We start from the raw sequence: 18,375 nt of genomic DNA, 5'->3' as shown, positions 1-18,375 counted from the left end.
GACCTATGGATACTGATATATATATTCATTGTGATGTTGCCCACTGAAATAAAATTGGATATATTGCCGTCGGATTTAGAATTCGATGTTACCCTGAGTTTATATTCACTCCAGACTTGTTTCAATCTTGTATTCGATATTACTAAAGCCAGTTTAATTATCAAACTCGATATGATCATCTTCGTTTTATCTCTAGTTTATTAGATATTGATATGCCTATAAACCTGTAATTTGATCACCAGCAGTGTGAAATCAACACATATATCAAATTCGATAGCCACTTCAACTGATCCTATTTGTATCGAGTTCAAAAAAAGGACTATTCATGAATGTGATGGTACTAAAGTTGTTTCAAAGCATATATTTGAAAATTAGAGCAACAAAATGATATATAACTAGGATGAACTGCTTTTAATAAAGGGCAAATGGCCCAAAAAGGTAACATAAGTTACCCAATTCGACAATCAAGGTAACCCCCAATTTGCACTAGCCTAAAAAGGATTTCAATTTTATTTTTGTGCAAGAAAAATATTACGTGTTTAAAAATTTTAAAATTGAGGTAATATTCATCAAAAGATTTTAAAATTGAGGTAATCTTCGTCAAATTCATTTAACGGACGTTAGTCAAAAATACAAAATTGGTCCCTGAAGTTCGAGAAAAAATTGCACCATAGGTCCCTGTACTAAAAGTGGTCCCTATACAAAATTAGTCCTTGTACGAGTTCATCTTCAACCTTAGGCCCCTGTACTCAAATTTGAAGAACATTGATCAATCATGAACGATTCAAAGTGATTTAGAACAAACTAATTATATATTCGAGTTCCTGAACACTCGTTCAAGCTTCTTGAAGCAACATATCAAATAAAAACATCAAAATATTCACGAATTTTCATATCTGAGTTTTAGATCCGAAAATGAGCAAATTAAATTGGAACGATTATGTGATGATAATGCTTAGGTGATGATTTTCGAAGGTTATATACATTATTTTGAACATTTTTCGTGACGGAATCCATATCTAATACGTGCTAAATCTCAAAATCAATTTCAAGTTTCATGATAATCGTGAACCGTTCATCATCGATTTCCTCTTTTTGTTGCTGTTTCTGATTGAAGTGTGTTAACAAGATCATCTAATCGCTGCATTTGGAATGTATTGTGAACGAATTGGATCATGAATTCAAGGTTTTGCAGATGTCCAAGTTGCTACAGGAAACAGGCGACGTTGCAGATGAGTTGCAAAATAACTTGATGAAGATGAAATCTGGTTTTGATTATGTTTATGATTCTATTTCTAAATCTGATATTGATGTTGATGATGAAGATGTTGAGATGAGATGATGAAGATGTTGAGATGATGAGGACAAGTTGTGCAATTTTTTAACAAACTTGAGGGACCAGTCATGTATTTTTGATTAACGATTGTTAATGAATTTGACAAAGATTACCTCAATTTTAAAATTTTTAAATACGTAATCCTTTTCTTGCGCAAAAATAAAATTGAAATCCTTTTCGGGCTAGTGCAAATTGGGGGTTACCTTGATTGTCAAATTGGGTAACTTGTGTTACCTTTTTTGGCCATTTGTCCTTTAATAAAACATCAGTTCCATTGCAAAATAGATTAACATAATTTCCTTCAAACTAACTAAACAAAACGTGTACTCGGAAAATAACTAAATATAATTTAATTATTGATCTTTATACCTTTCTACCATGCTCCAAAAACGATGATCCCTTCAATTCTCCACATCAAGAAATTAATGTGCCCATCACCTTCGTCATCTATATATTAATGAATAAGTTATCAAGAAGCAGTATCAAGTAGCAATAGTGATTCCGTATAGGAAGTCACATCAAATGAATAAATTTTTCCATACATTTTGAGATAGTTGATGCTTTTTGCGCAGGGGTCATAAGCTATAACGTGAAATGAAGTTTTATGGTCATGAATATGTTGTTTTTCAAATATAAGTTGGCCATTCTTCGTAAGTCCATATAGATACGATAAGTCTGGTAATATGTTGATGTTGAATAGCTTGGTAAACGATCTTGTTACATCATTAATCTCCATCTTCCACACTTCAATATCTACATTCGGGTTCATAGTACGCAGAACCACAGCAACAGATTCCCTTAGCTTGAATAGTTTTGTAGTTGATTGACGTGATAACCTTATTTTATTGGGGAACTGTATTTCCATAAATTTTTCACTTGTCAAATCAAATAAAACAATCATATCATCAGACGATGGCTTACCTATTTCATACACTAACCAACAAATAAACCCATCTATAACTACGTTGTCGTCATCGAAACAGAAACTAGCATCCTTACGAAGCATAATATTAGTATTACTTAATGAACTCCTCCACACCCTTGAACTTAATGTAAAAACCTCAACTTCCACATTGCATTTACATCTACAAATCTTGACTATCTTCGGGTCAATTGTGTTTGGACAAACCCCGAAACCAACAACTGAATCTTGATAACATGAACAGCTTTTTTTCACCTTATGCATTTGAATAACATCAGTTTTTCTTATTGAAGGATTCCAAATAATAACCTCTGCAATCTTCCAATTAGAAAAAAGTACACGGGTAAAACATAACAGGCCGTGCGAGTTACCAACTATTACAAATTCCTCAAGAATAAGGGAGTTGGGAGTTGTCAAAAAAAGCTTGTGTTCGGGGAAAGTATTATCATCAGCAATCGAAACAAAACAATTTTGTGGAGGATATGAAGAATGATTCATGTACGTTATAAGAAAATGTTGCCGCTGAGAATGATGCTTGGTGTAATCAGCAATAAACTTTGAGCTACGGTTTAAAGACTTCCATGTTTTCGAAACTGATGTGAATCGAATTAATGATTTAATAGGAACCCGGGTCATGATCTCGATTTGTATATCAAAAGATACGTGATCAGACATTTTTCTCCTTTGTTGGACGATTGCTACAATATGAGTTTCTAGGGTTTTGTTTTTCAGGTTAAACACTCGAATGTAACCCCCCCCAATCATACCCATAGAGGCCAAAATCACAAAAATGATGAAAACCCCCAAATTACATAACATTAGGGTTCATACCTAGAATCAGAGATGGAGGATTAGTGCAGAATATTCGCTCCTTAAGGTAGCAAACACGCCAAAATCACGTTTTCCACACCTTGTATGCACCAGTTTCTTCAAAAATTGACCCTTCCTCTTGTCCTTGTAAAATCGACCTCCACACTCACCAAACACCCTCTTTGCTTCAACAAATCTGCTGGAAATGAAAAAGGAAAGGGAATTTCCAGCTTTTAAATCCAAGTTTCTAGATTTGGCAATACAAGTCCCTTCATTTAACGATTTTCACCAAACTTCTCCGAAACTTCCAAAACTTAAAACTCCTACCCCACTAGTGTTGTAAGGGTTATTTTTGAGGTTTTCTTTTGCCCATATATATATATATATATATATATATATATATATATATATATATATATATATATATATATATATATATATATATATATATATATATATATATTTTTTTTGTTAGGATCAAGAGGGAAGTAACCAATCGGGAGGAATCAAATTTTTTATTTTTTTCATTTTTTGAAAAAAACTTTGTTCACGAACATTATAGATTGGATAAAAATATGAACATTTAATAAAGACACTTTGTGATAAATGTTTTTATTTTGGCGGGAAAACACTCGAAGAAGTAATATATAACAATTATCGTGTTTTTCGAGCGTATGTTGAGGTTTTAGACATTAGGGTTTAGATATTAGGGTTTATAGGGTTTATATATTAGGGTTTAGAAATTTAGGGTTTAGATTTAGGATTTAGATTGAGTTTTTAACACGAACGATTTAGAGTTTAGGGTTTAGGGTTTGGTATTTTGGGTTTATGGAATAAACCCAAAACACCAAACCCTAAACCCTTATCCCTAAACCCTAAACTCTAAATCGGGCTAAATTTTACTTCACAAAACATTAAAAAAAAAAAAAAAAAAAAAAAAAAAAAAAAACGTTAAAATTCTTCACGAACAATATTATCTTGAATGTTATTTTTGTCGATCGTTTTCCCGCCAAAATAATAACATTCATCACGAAGTATCTTTTCTAAATGTTCATATTTTCATCCAATCTATAATGTTCGTGAACAAAGTTTTTTCAAAAAATGAAAAGAAAAAAAAATTGCATCCCCCGATTGGTTACTTCTCCTTGATCCTGCCCATACATATACATATATATATATATATATATATATATATATATATATATATATATATATATATATATATATATATATATATATATATATATATATATAGTGAAAGGATCCCTGAAGCACTCTCCTATGGAGAGAACCCAGCGAACCACGATGTGATTTTACCAAACATCAAAATCAATAAAATTGAAAGTTAAAATCGATTGAAACAAGATCCTAAGGCAGCGATTATCAACTTTCTTGAAGGATTATACTCCAAATCATTATCGAATTCCTCAATTTCATGATGAACAGTGTCGAATGATGAAGATGAACTGCAACTTTGAGTTTTACGATTCAGTTGTTTTCAGACCTTGAATCATTCACAAAATCTTCTAGTCGCTGCTAATGGAATAAGGTAACATCAATTTCAAACATTAATTCGATTGATTTAAGAATCTGCACATTCGATTGAGTAGGTGAATTTTCTAGATGAACTCAATCTCTGTGCAGATTGAACTCAATCTGTGTGCAGATTGGGTTCAATCTGTACGAAGATTGAGTTCAATCTGCATAGAGATTGAAGATCAACCTGCAACAGATTGAATATCATATGTTGATTTCATCTGTTCGATCAATCTGCACATAAAATAAGCTCAATCTGCACGCAGATTGACTCCATCTGCACGCAGATTGAAGGTTAATCTGTGCAGATTGAACTCAATCTCCGCTGGTTCTCTTGGTTCTCTACTACCTTTGGTTCTCCATGGATCTCACCTATATATATATATATATATATATATATATATATATATATATATATATATATATATATATAATATTATAAAATAACACCTTAAATTTCGGGATCTTACAACGAATGATTAAAGATTGATAATTAGTAATATGAGAATGAAAACGCTTTGAGATAATGAGGCTTAATTGTTTCTCGGGATGACTACTTATCCAATGAAATTTGGGTTATTATTATTATTATTATTATTATTATTATTATTATTATTATTATTATTATTATTATTATTATTATTATTATTGTTATAAAATATCTAGATTGTGTTATAAAATATCTAGATTGGATGTTAATTTTATTATTATTATATTTCTTGCATAGTAATATTTTATACTATAAATAGACATGTATGGTAACCATTTAAGGTGCACCATTTCTCTTGAAATATCAATATCAATATTTCTTCTCTCTTTTTCTCTCTTTGTTCTTATAACCATTAAAGGTAGTTATAAGCCTACTGAATTATAACACGTTATCAGCACGAAGTGCTCCATATAATCAAGGTTTATCTAAGCAAGCACAAGTCACTAATCAAGGTAAGAAATTCTTTAACGATATCTTTTATTATTTATTAGTAAGGTCAATGGCGGAGCTAGTAGGGGGACTTTGGGGTGCCCAGCCTCCGCTGATCGTGTTAAGAATATAGAGTACTAATTATGTATATGGCGAAAAAATATTTGAAGTCCGGTCCTGGGAATTGCAGGTGGGGTTTGGTAAAAGATTTAATAGACATGATGAGTTTTTATTATCTTTTTGTTAAAATCCCTTAACTAGTGTATTCCACACTCTTTTACTCCTTCAAATTTTATAATATAAAAATTAAACCTCAAATGTTAATGTATACATAAGTACTCCGTTTTTGTTATAAATGAAACAGAAATCTAAATGTCAATATATCACATATTTCAACCTCATATACTTTTATGTTGTTTACACTAAAAATCTAAGAGTCAATTTTTATCACTATGTCTCACATGTAAGTTTACACTAAAAATAATTTCTCAATTTTCGCTTTTCAATTATGATACTTTTTATGTTGTTCGATATAATTTTATATTTCTATTTAAAAGTAAATGAAGCCTCCCTTAACGGAAATTCCTGGCTCCGCCTCTGAGTAAGGTAAATATTATTATCATCATAAGTAAAATTATATTTCTGCAATCTAACTTTTACTAACTTCACTAACATTTATATTTATGTTATTTAAGTTATATATATGGTCGGTTATACCACCTGAATTATAATTCCATAATCTAACTTTTACTAACTTCACTAACATTTATATTTATGTTATTTAAGTTATATATATGGTCGGTTATACCACCTGAATTATATTTTCTGTAATCTAACTCTTATTAACTTCACTAATATTTATATTTATGTTAATAAGACCTCATGATTGTACGCAACACGTCATTTGACAACACGGTACTTTATGTACGCAACACGTCATTTGACAACACGGTACCATGGGTTAAGATTAATTCCGATCAATACGAATATGATGGGGTCTTTATATGTTATCTAACATTTATGATTACTTATGCAATTAATCATTATTTATTTCATGCATACTAATATTTATTCTTAAATTTATAATCTTAAAAGTTAAAATAAAATAAAAAGGTAGTTTGTATTTTTATTAAAAGTAAATCTTAAAAGTTAAAATAAGAAAAAGTAGTTTGTACTTTTATTAAAAGTAAATCTTAAAAGTTAAAATACAAAAAGTAGTTTGTATTTTTATTAAAAGTAAATCTTAAAAGTTAAAATAAGAAAAAGTATTTTGTACTTTTATTAAAAGTAAATCTTAAATGTTAAAATACAAAAAGTAGTTTGTATTTTTATTAAAAGTAAATCTTAAAAGTTAAAATAAAAAAAAAGTAGTTTGTATTTTTATTAAAAGTAAATCTTAAAAGTTAAAAAAAAGAGATACAAAACACACATACACAAAATGTTATTTTTCTTTCTCATTTTCAAGTAACCAAAATAATTGAAATCTATAATTGGGTTCGGTTTTGGTGGAAATAAGGAAGAAGAAAAGATCCGTTAAGTAGAAGGTATATATCGAAGCAAGGTTGGAACTTTGGGTGTCTACCGTTTAGAGGAACTCTTCTTTGAGTTTTCAAATTCGATTTTCAAAAGGCTACAAAGGTTGTATTCTAATCTTCTCTCGTTCGATTTCGTTAATTTGTTTTGTTTACTAAAGTTTTGTACAATGATCTGTGGAAGAGTATGATTTTATAAAGTTTTAAAAAAATGCTTCCGCTCGCTTTGAATTAGTATCATACTCCAATAGGTATTTGGTTCACTATCTAAACAAATTTGATTTACATAATCCATTTTCTTAAAAGAATTCACACTATTTATTTTATGATGAGAGATTATATGTGTTAATTAAGATGAAAGAGAAGTATAAAGAAAAGAAACACTGCATATATACTTATAAACAAACCAAATAAAAAGGGTACACAAACAAAGCATAGTAATGTAAAACTATTTTCTAATGCCTAATTGTCTAATAATAAAAGGGACACTAACTTGTCTAATAAAAGGGACTCTGATTTGGCGGTACAGAGCCAAACCTTCTAACCTTGAAGATAATGTTCAAATCTTAGAAATGAGACGAAGATTGTTTCAAAGAATGAGACAAATATTGCTCGGTGTAATTGTCTTTCAAAAATAGAAAAAATAAGTAAGGAAATGAAAATGGACATAAATTATTTATGTGTATACAAAGAGCCATAAGCATTATATTAGACTGTTTCTAACCGTGACGGTGACATCAAAGGCAAGTGATGTACTTTTTGGTGATGTGGCAAGGTCAAGAGACGAAGTTAAATAAATGGGGAGTTAAAAAAATAGTCAAATTGTTTCAACGAACAAGGGTTCAATTGGATGTCTCTTAAAAAAAAAAATCCAAATTTCCAGTTATTTGATTTAAAAAAAAAAAAAAAAATTCACGGGTACGGGTGATGGATCCAATGGATCCGCATCCACGACCCGCGGGTGCTATCCCTAATTGTGACAAGTACAAATCAACTAAAAGTCTAAAAGATAAATGCTCTTATAGGGACCAAATGTTCACAATAATTGCCTAAGCTAGATATGAAACAAATAGATCATTAAAAAAAAAAAGGTCGTTGTGCGTTTTCGAGATGATAGCCGAAATACACTTACAAAAGTAGGTCAGCCGTCAATTCTTTATGGCCATATCAACGTAGATCAACAAAATCATTTATGGTTTTGATAAAAGATTAATTGAAAATTAAATTTTTTTTTTGGATTCTCGGTAACAAAAGCAAAGGTTGTTTTTGGTTGCCACAACAAACAAGACAGAGGTTGTTGACCTTTGTTGTTAAACATGGCACAAGTGAACAATAACAATAGATTATTGTTTTTGAAAAGAATAATGATGCGTTAATTTAATTGTATAAAATAAAATTAAAGAAAATGGTTTTCATTGATGACTATGAACAAACGCAAACAAAGTGTTTGTGGTATTTGGTGATTAAAAAAAAAGTGCATCTAAAGCTTCTACTGAAAATAATATGCATCTAAAGCTTCTACTGAAAATTAATGTGCAAGGTACAACATATAACTATATGGTCAAATTCATTTGAGCCTTCGGAGTCACAAGTATATGATGTATATATATTACTCAATTAACAAAATAGTAAATCGAAATTAATTCATATGAATAGTAAAACGAAATTAATTAATTTACTATTCATATAAAAAAGCGCATATGATGAAAAGCGCATCGCATATGATAAGCGCATATGATAAAAAGCGAATATGATGAAAAGCACAGCGCATATGATGAAAAGCGCATATGATTAAAAGCGCATATGGTGAAAAACACAGCGCATATGATTAAAAGCGTATATGGTGAAAAGGATATATGATAAAAAAGGCACATATGGTGATTAATGAAAAGTATATTGTGAAAAAGAATCACAAATGTTTCTTGAAAGAATTCAAGGTAAGATATATGAACCAATTCATCCATCATGTGAACCATTTTGATATTTCATGGTTCTAATAGACGCATCTAGCGGATGGTCTCATATTTGTATGTTATCGAGCCGTAATATGGCATTTGCAAAGTTTCTTGCACAAATTATTAAATTGAGAACACATTATTCTGATTACACCATTAAAAGGATGAGACTTGATAATGCTGGTGAGTTAACATCTCAAGCATTTAATGATCATTATATATCTACAGGGATTGTTGTTGAACATCCAGTTGCTCATGTGCATACACAAAATTGGTTTAGCTGAATCAATAGATAAACGCTTGCAGCTAATAACTAGACAATTGATAATGAGTACAAATCTCTCAATATTTATATGTGGACATGTAAATTTACATGCTGCGACATTAATTCGCATTATACCATGTGGAAGTCATAAATATTTTCACTTAATACTTGATTTTGGCCAAGAGCCAAATATTTTCCACCTTAGAACATTGGTTGTGCAGTGTATGTTCCAATTGTATCACCACAAAACAATAAAATGGTTCTTCAAAGAAAGATGGTAATATATTTTGGATATAAAACATCTTCAATCATAAGATATATTGAACCCATGATGGGTGATGTTTTTACAGCACGTTTTGCTGATTGTCATTTTAATAAAACATTGTTCCCTAGATTAGGGGGAGAAATAAAAATAAAAAATAAAATGATGCTTCATGATGTGAACATCAATTAAGGTATATTGAACTCGCACAAAAGAATGTGAAACGAAAGTTCAAAAATAATGCATATGCAAGAACTTGCAAATTAATTACTTTATGCATTTACAGATAAAAAAAAGTGACCAAATCATATATACCAGCTATAAATGCTCCAGCTCAAACTGAAATTCCAAAAGCTGGCAATAATGTCACTGTTGAGTCTTTGCCACGCATCAAACGTGGAAGATCAATTGGTTCCGAAGATAAAAATCCTCGAAAAAGAAAATCAGCTGATAATGAGGTAAAAGAAAGTGTTCAAGAAGAACCACAAATCAATATTCCTTCTGCAGAGGATATTGATAAATGTAAATACTAAAATTGCGATAAAATTATGCAATATTATGGAACCAAAATGAAATTAAAATCTCTATGAGATATTTTCATATAATGTTACAATGACATCATGAATAAAGATGATGATCTGAAACTAAAATCTGTCATTGAATATACAAAGTGGACATGATTGAGCTCAATGGAAAGGAGCAAGACGAGCTAAATTAGAATCGCTCGATAAAAGAAAAGTTTTCGGATCAATCGTTATCACTTTTAAAGATGTGAAACATATGGGATATAAATGAATTTTTATCCGAAAAGAAATGTAAAAATGAAGTTACAAGGCAAAACTAGACTTGTAACTCAATATTTCCCACAAAGACCAGAAATGAATTATGAAGAAAACTTATCCTTATGTAGTGAATACAATTACTTATTAGATACTTAATCAACCTGGTAGTTACTTAAATGCATCTCATGGATGTTGTTACTACTTATCTATGTGAATCACTTGATAGTGATATATATATGAATATATCTGAAGGGTTTAAGGTATCATAAGTATCTAATGCAAAACTCAAATAAATGTATTCCATTGAATCACAAAGATTTTTATATGGATTGATACAATAGTATAACCGATTAAATGACTACTTGAAAAAAAAGGGGTATACATATAAACTTATTTTGCACGTATGTTTTATAAAAACAATGTTCGGATATGTGATCGTAGTTGTTTATGTCAATGTTCTTAACATCATATGAACGAATAAAGAGATCTATGAAATCATTCAACTTCTAAAGAATTATTTTGAAATGAAAGATCATGAAAATCTTAACAGATCGGAAGTTCCATATTTTAGTGCAATTGAGGTTCTTATGTATCTTATAGATTGTACAAGACTTGACATTTCTCTTGCAGTTAATTTGTTGGCAAGATTCAGCTCAAATGACAATGGAGCGGGATCAAACACATATTTTGATACCCTTGAGAAACTGCTGATTTAAAATTATTTTATTATAACGTTTCAAAACAAGATTTGGTTGATTATATATATGCAGGTCATTCATCAAATCCTCATAAAGATAAATCTCAAACTCGATATGTATTCCTAAATGGAGATACCACAAAATCATGGCGTTCTTAAAACAAACACTTGTTGCAACATCATCATCAAATCATGACGAAGTGATTGCATTATATGAAACTACTCGAAAATGTGTTTGGTTGAGATCAATGACACAAATCATTATTGATTCTTGTGGACTAGAACGCTATAAAAGACTAACAACTATCTTCACCAACAACTATATATGAAGATAATGCAGCTTGCATAATACAAATGAAAGAAGAGTATCAAAAGTGACTGAACAAAATATAAATACTGACGAGGCGCCAAAGCCATAGACGGTCTTAACGGTCATAAGTTTGATGGAAAAGAATGGTATGTTGGTAAGGCTCAGAAAAGACTACAAAGGAATAGGAATTGAAACAATGGTTTGAGCAAACCATGAAGGAGACTGTAGACAAATCACAAGGGCTAAACTTGTACATAAAAGATTTAGATGATACAGTTTCAGATGAAAACCTCAGATTCTTCTCATATACTCAAGATCTCGTAAAAGACAACCAGATTAAAATGAGATACGTTCAATCAACAACTCTGCTGATCTTTATACCAAAGCACTACCAACTGCTATTTTCAGAACACACGTTCATAATATTGGCATGAGACATGTTCAGAAGATGTAACAACTCAGGCGTTGCCTATTTGAGGGGGAGTCAACTCTATGCTGCACTCTTTTTCCCTTAGCTAAAGTTTTATCCCAATGGATTTTCTTTAGCAAGGTTTTTAACGAGGCAGTAATAGTTATTCTCTAATAAAATTGTCATCCAAGGGGGAGTGTTATAAAATATCTAGATTGTGTTATAAAATATCTAGATTGGATGTTAATTTTATTATTATTATATTTCTTGCATAGTAATATTTTATACTATAAATAGACATGTATGGTAACCATTTAAGGTGCACGATTTCTCTTGAAATATCAATATCAATATTTCTTCTCTCTTTTTCTCTCTTTGTTCTTATAACCATTAAAGGTAGTTATAAGCCTACTGAATTATAACAATTATTATTATTATCTATATACATATAAATCTTGACTCCCATTTCCATTAATGAGGCCTTTGCAACTAAAAGTGACTCTTAACAATGCATGCAATTACCATTTTACCCCTAAAATAAAAAAATCCCTGAATTAATTTTTAAACTTAATAATTCCTTTTAATTATATAATTTTTTATATTGGATATGTTTAATTTAAGCCGGTCATCTCTTTACGAACTAAAATTCAAAGGGGACCGTTCCCCTCCACCCCTGTATAACCGACCGCATCACCAACACCTCTACAATTCCTCTGCGTGTATGATTAACCATAGGAGATTGAATCAAACTTCGATTCATCAACACCAGAAGGGTTGGGGTCCATCGTCTCCCACCTGAGTTCTCTCCAATTTTAGGTCATTTGATGTCGATTGACCAAATTCGTTTCTAGCCGTCGGTCATGACTCCAAATTCGGTGGGAATTTTTGCAGGTCAGACATGTACTTCAAGGGTTTGGTAATCTTAATTAATTGGCATAATTAATTTGCAGTGAATTTAGATAATATACATTAAATTGTAGTTTACAAGTTATTATAAGTAACCTGTGGAATTTGATTAGTTACCCCTTTGATATTCCCTCAGAATGTAACTCCACATGTATGCTACAAGGCTATAAATTGGTCTGCTCACCCATTGTATTATGCATTACTCCGAATAACACATATTACAATGGCTCTTGCAACTCAAAACGACACCGTCCAAGCTAACGAACGCACCTATTCATACCTTCATGAGCTCCAGGTTGGTAAGGAGGCGGAGGTAAGAATCATGATATGCCGTACGTGGGACACGCATACAAAATATGGGAAATACTTTAGTACTGACTTCATTGCTTCAGATCAGCAGGTTTGATTGTTATCCATGTATATATGTTGTATTCATTTATGCAGTTTTTGTTGGTATATATATGTGTTCATGTATGTGTATATAAATGTAACCTTTTGTTTCAATATATTGATATAGAAGATGGATAAATCAATGGAAGGCTAATATATGTTGTTACAGCCTTTTTTGATTCCATATTAATATGTATTTGTATGCATATGTAACCATTTATGTTTTTTGCTGGCACATATATATATATATATATATATATATATATATATATATATATATATATATATATATATATATATATATATATATATATATATATATATATATATATATGTGTGTGTGTGTGTGTGTGTGTGTGTGTGTGTGTGTGTGTGTTTATGTATTGATATAGAAGACAGATAAATGAATGGAAGGCTGATATATATTGTTACAGTCTTTTTTGATTACATATTAATATGTATTTGTATGCATATGTATCCATTTATTTTTTTTATCTAGAATATATATATGTGTTTATGTATGTGTATATAAATGTAACCTTTTGTTCCAATATATTGATATAGAAGATGGATAAATGGATTGAAGTTCAATATATGTTGTTAGAGTCTTTTTGGGTTATATATTAATGTGTATTTGTATGTATATAATCATTTATATAGATATTTTGTTTCAACATAGTGATATACAACATGGATAAATAAATGGAAGCCCAAATGTGGTTTTACATGCTTAGCCAGGTTCATACACTTATTTTTTGGTGTCCCTGCAACCATTTTTTAACATATATGTCTGCTTTCCCACAACTATTTATATACATATATATCTGCTCTATTCCTCTTTGTCTTTATTAACCACAATTTGGTCATACTTATGCTATATGATGAATATGTGTATATGTTTAGATTGGCATTTGCCTAGACAAACATATATATAAAGCACCCGTGTTCAAATATAACATGGCTGCTCTCTTTTCAGGGTAATGTTATTCAGCTAACTGCCAGGAGCACTGTAGCTCACTGTTTTATTTCAAGGTTAAAAGAAGGATCAGTTTACTTGCTCAACAAATTCGAGGTCATCCCCAATAAGGACGATTACCGCCTCTTGCGAAATAACAAGGTGCTTATTCAGTTACAAGGCTCGACCTTCCTCAAGAAAATATCAGGTGATGAGCATTCAGGTTTTATCCGCCACCCATACGCTTGCATTCCATTTGAAGACTTGGAACCAAATGGTGGAAAATACCAAATAGGTACACCTTTTGTCAAGTAGAACTGTAAATAGTTTTAAGGTTTTTTACATTGTCTGTGCATACCCTCTAACGCCTCGAATCTGTCTTTTTTCAGATGTTGTGGGGTGTGTTCTAAATTTCGGGTCAGTTACGCCCCAAAAAGGCGGGTCTACGACACTCGAGTTTCAACTGGTCAATGAGAGGTTGGTTGTCGATTTTAACTCCTAAAACTGTCTTCACACACATTTCTAAGCTGTTTAACTCAAACAAAGTGTTGTTTTTTGGTCTACCCTCCAGACATCGGCGAGTTCGTGTCACCCTTTGGGGGAAATTGGGTGACTCTTTCCTTGCTAGGAAGCCCACTGTCACATCACAGGATAGCATCATTTTATCATCAGTTTCTGTTAGAAAGGACTACTATGGTATGCCCCATTACTTTGCCCATTTGTATTTGCGATTCACCGCCACATTCGCCTAATCACTACCACATTTCATGTGTAGGGGAGACATTTCTCTCAAGCACGTCAGCCACTTTGATAATTGACGACGCTCAAGTACCGACCTTGGCTAATTTTATCAACAAAATCAGGTTTGTTTGCCCATGCCATCTGTACTTATAAAGTCTAATCTGCCTGTTATGGCGCCCTCATGGTTCACGTCTCCTTTCTTTGCAGTGCCATGGAATTTGCTGATGACATGGGAGAATTGGCTCCTCAGCGGCAACTCCCGCCACCAAAAGAAGGTTCCATCGTTGACCTCCTAACAATGGCCCGCAGAGGCAAAAACAATGTTGTAAGTGCATGTACAATAGCTATGTGATACCTATGGCCAACTCCTAATAATGTATAATTTGTAGCAATCCTACTGACTTTGAAAACTATTAGGCCGACGTGTTCAAGTGCACCGTGGAGCTAACCAATGTGAGGATGAAAAACAGCTGGTTTTACAATAGTTGTGGTATTTGCAAGGCTAAGAAGAGCATATCGAGACAGGATGGAGGATTTTGGTGTGAATCGTGCGAAAAAAGGTTCCCGAGCCGCTTACAAGGTTGTTACTATCCATTTTTACCTGTAATTATTCTACGGTTAACTGAAAAACCACCTTTGCCAAAACACTCCAATACCTAACACCTGATCCCCTCACCGGTTCACAAGTTCCGCATTCAGTTTGATGTGAGGGACTCGACCGCTGAAACCGTCGTGGTCATGTTTGATGAAACAGCTGAGCAGTTGACTGGGACAACCGCTCAATCCCTCTTGGATGCTCAGGATGCGGTAACATTTTTACGGACATATCATGCATTTGTCAGTTAATAATATAGCACCATGAACACATAATTTGTGTGCCTCAATTGATAAGATATGTACGTGTGGATCTATTTACAGGTAACCTGCACCACCGTTTTACCTAATCCACTTGCTAATCTGCTTAATACAACCCAAGTGCTACTTTTGAAGGTCAACTCTTACTATGAACATGGAACATACGAAAGTTTTAATTGCATAAAAGTATACTCGGACGAAGATGACTCCGCACCGGCGGTGTCCGACAATTTGGATCCCGGTGTGTTTCCTCCAGCTGTTAAACCAGGTGCTGCGTCAACCGTTCCGCCAGTTGCAACACCCAAAGGGGTTAAGAGAACAATTGAAATCCCCACTCCGATAAAGGAATTGGAACTCCCTAGCCACCGCAAGTATGATCTAATCTATCTCACTGTTTGATACATACACTAAGATATGTTTATGTACATATAACTTTATATTTCCCGAGATGCCCTACATCCTGATATGAATCATTATCATGTGTTGCAGGTTTATTGTCACAACCTCTGACTCAGAAGAAGACACGGGTGCGGTTACAGTTACCTAGATGGATAGGAGTGGCCGGAAGAAGGCATGAAAAGGAACTGCGTATTTAAATAAATAGTTCCACCTGCTGAGTCATCGTTATGTTATTTACCATTTTTTGAACAATGTTTGTTTCGTTGATTTTCCTCTTTGGTCTTATGCTATGGCCTAAAAACTTATGGTTTATGGTTTTTGGATTTCTAATAAAGTTATGGTTTTGCCACATGATGTTGCTTGCACTAAGTTTACTTAAAACTCATTCTAACATGGATGATAATCTGTTTGGCACAATTACCTACTTGGTTGACCAACCAATCAATATAAGACCCGTTTGTTTGACATTGTAGCCTTTTCCTCACAACTGACCTGCCTCCGCAGTTTTCGTTCGTTGGTCCCAAGTTGGTTAAATATTTTCATGTTATGCGTTATCAAACGGCGACAGTCATTTCCCCCGGTTCCTATGGACCCATTGATGAGGTGCGGTTGAAACCCGTTCCGACCCATTTTGCCCTGCAGGGAAACAGGCTTCAGTCGTTTGCCTTCAAACACACCTCACAGTTGATGCCCATGTTCCAGGTATCATCGCTCAATGTAGTGACCCGAACTTTTCCATGTTTATATACATTAATTGAGATTGATGTTTACATGATTAAATGTTTCCAACATGTTAAGCAATCAAACTTGTTAAGACTTGATTAATTGAAATAGGTTTCATATAGACAATTGACCACCCAAGTTGACCGGTGATTCACGAACGTTAAAACTTGTAAAAAAACTATATGATGACATATATATGGTTATATATATAGTTAACATGATATTATGATAAGTAAACATATCATTAATTATATTAACAATGAACTACATATGTAAAAACAAGACTACTAACTTAATGATTTTGAAACGAGACATATATGTAACGTTTATCGTTGTAACGACATTTAATGTATATATATCATATTAAGAGATATTCGTACATCATAATATCATGATAATATAATAATTTAAAATCTCTTTTGATATTATAAACATTGGGTTAACAACATTTAACAAGATCGTTAACCTAAAGGTTTCAAAACAACACTTACATGTAACGACTAACGATGACTTAACGACTCAGTTAAAATGTATATACATGTAGTGTTTTAATATGTATTTCTACACTTTTGAAAGACTTCAATACACTTATCAAAATACTTCTACTTAACAAAAATGCTTACAATTACATTCTCGTTCAGTTTCATCAACAATTCTACTCGTATGCACCCGTATTCGTACTCGTACAATACACAGCTTTTAGATGTATATACTATTGGTATATACACTCCAATGATCAGCTCTTAGCAGCCCATGTGAGTCACCTAACACATGTGGGAACCATCATTTGGCAACTAGCATGAAATATCTCATAAGATTACAAAAATATGAGTAATCATTCATGACTTATTTACATGAAAACAAAATTACATATCCTTTATATCTAATCCATACACCAACGACCAAAAACACCTACAAACACTTTCATTCTTCAATTTTCTTCATCTAATTGAACTCTCTCAAGTTCTATCTTCAAGTTCTAAGTGTTCTTCATAAATTCCAAAAGTTCTAGTTTCATAAAATCAAGAATACTTCCAAGTTTGCTAGCTCACTTCCAATCTTGTAAGGTGATCATCCAACCTCAAGAAATATTTGTTTCTTACAGTAGTTTATCATTCTAATACAAGGTAATAATCATATTCAAACTTTGGTTCAATTTCTATAACTATAACAATCTTATTTCAAGTGATGATCTTACTTGAACTTGTTTTCGTGTCATAATTTTGCTTCAAGAACTTTGAGCCATCCAAGGATCCATTGAAGCTAGATCCATTTTTCTCTTTTCCAGTAGGTTCATCCAAGGAACTTAAGGTAGTAATGATGTTCATAACATCATTCGATTCATACATATAAAGCTATCTTATTCGAAGGTTTAAACTTGTAATCACTAGAACATAGTTTAGTTAATTCTAAACTTGTTCGCAAACAAAAGTTAATCCTTCTAACTTGACTTTTAAAATCAACTAAACACATGTTCTATATCTATATGATATGCTAACTTAATGATTTAAAACCTGGAAACACGAAAAACACCGTAAAACCGGATTTACGCCGTCGTAGTAACACCGCGGGCTGTTTTGGGTTAGTTAATTAAAAACTATGATAAACTTTGATTTAAAAGTTGTTATTCTGAGAAAATGATTTTTATTATGAACATGAAACTATATCCAA

At 32.1% G+C, this 18,375-nt stretch overlaps 2 protein-coding genes across 2 annotated transcripts; one reads left to right on the top strand and one right to left on the bottom strand.

The window, feature by feature from the left end:
* Window positions 1-1,359: 1,359 nt before the first annotated feature.
* Window positions 1,360-2,985, bottom strand: LOC139844442 (F-box/kelch-repeat protein At3g23880-like). The gene is made up of 2 exons (XM_071834662.1): window positions 1,879-2,985; window positions 1,360-1,783 (listed from the first exon to the last, which is right to left on the bottom strand). The coding sequence occupies exons 1-2, from the start codon at window positions 2,931-2,933 to the stop codon at window positions 1,780-1,782; spliced, it is 1,059 nt and encodes a 352-aa protein (XP_071690763.1). The 5' UTR covers window positions 2,934-2,985; the 3' UTR covers window positions 1,360-1,779.
* Window positions 2,986-12,864: 9,879 nt separating this feature from the next.
* LOC139842135 (replication protein A 70 kDa DNA-binding subunit B-like) lies at window positions 12,865-16,129 on the top strand. The gene is made up of 10 exons (XM_071832311.1): window positions 12,865-12,954; window positions 14,008-14,281; window positions 14,376-14,463; window positions 14,558-14,682; window positions 14,762-14,849; window positions 14,935-15,052; window positions 15,145-15,330; window positions 15,427-15,534; window positions 15,646-15,953; window positions 16,072-16,129. Exons 1-10 carry the CDS (start codon window positions 12,865-12,867, stop codon window positions 16,127-16,129), a joined length of 1,443 nt encoding a protein of 480 aa, XP_071688412.1.
* Window positions 16,130-18,375: the final 2,246 nt, after the last annotated feature.

The sequence above is a fragment of the Rutidosis leptorrhynchoides genome, chromosome 4, assembly GCF_046630445.1.
Source record: "Rutidosis leptorrhynchoides isolate AG116_Rl617_1_P2 chromosome 4, CSIRO_AGI_Rlap_v1, whole genome shotgun sequence".
NCBI lineage: Eukaryota > Viridiplantae > Streptophyta > Magnoliopsida > Asterales > Asteraceae > Rutidosis > Rutidosis leptorrhynchoides.
This window is presented reverse-complemented; position numbering and strand designations above follow the sequence as displayed.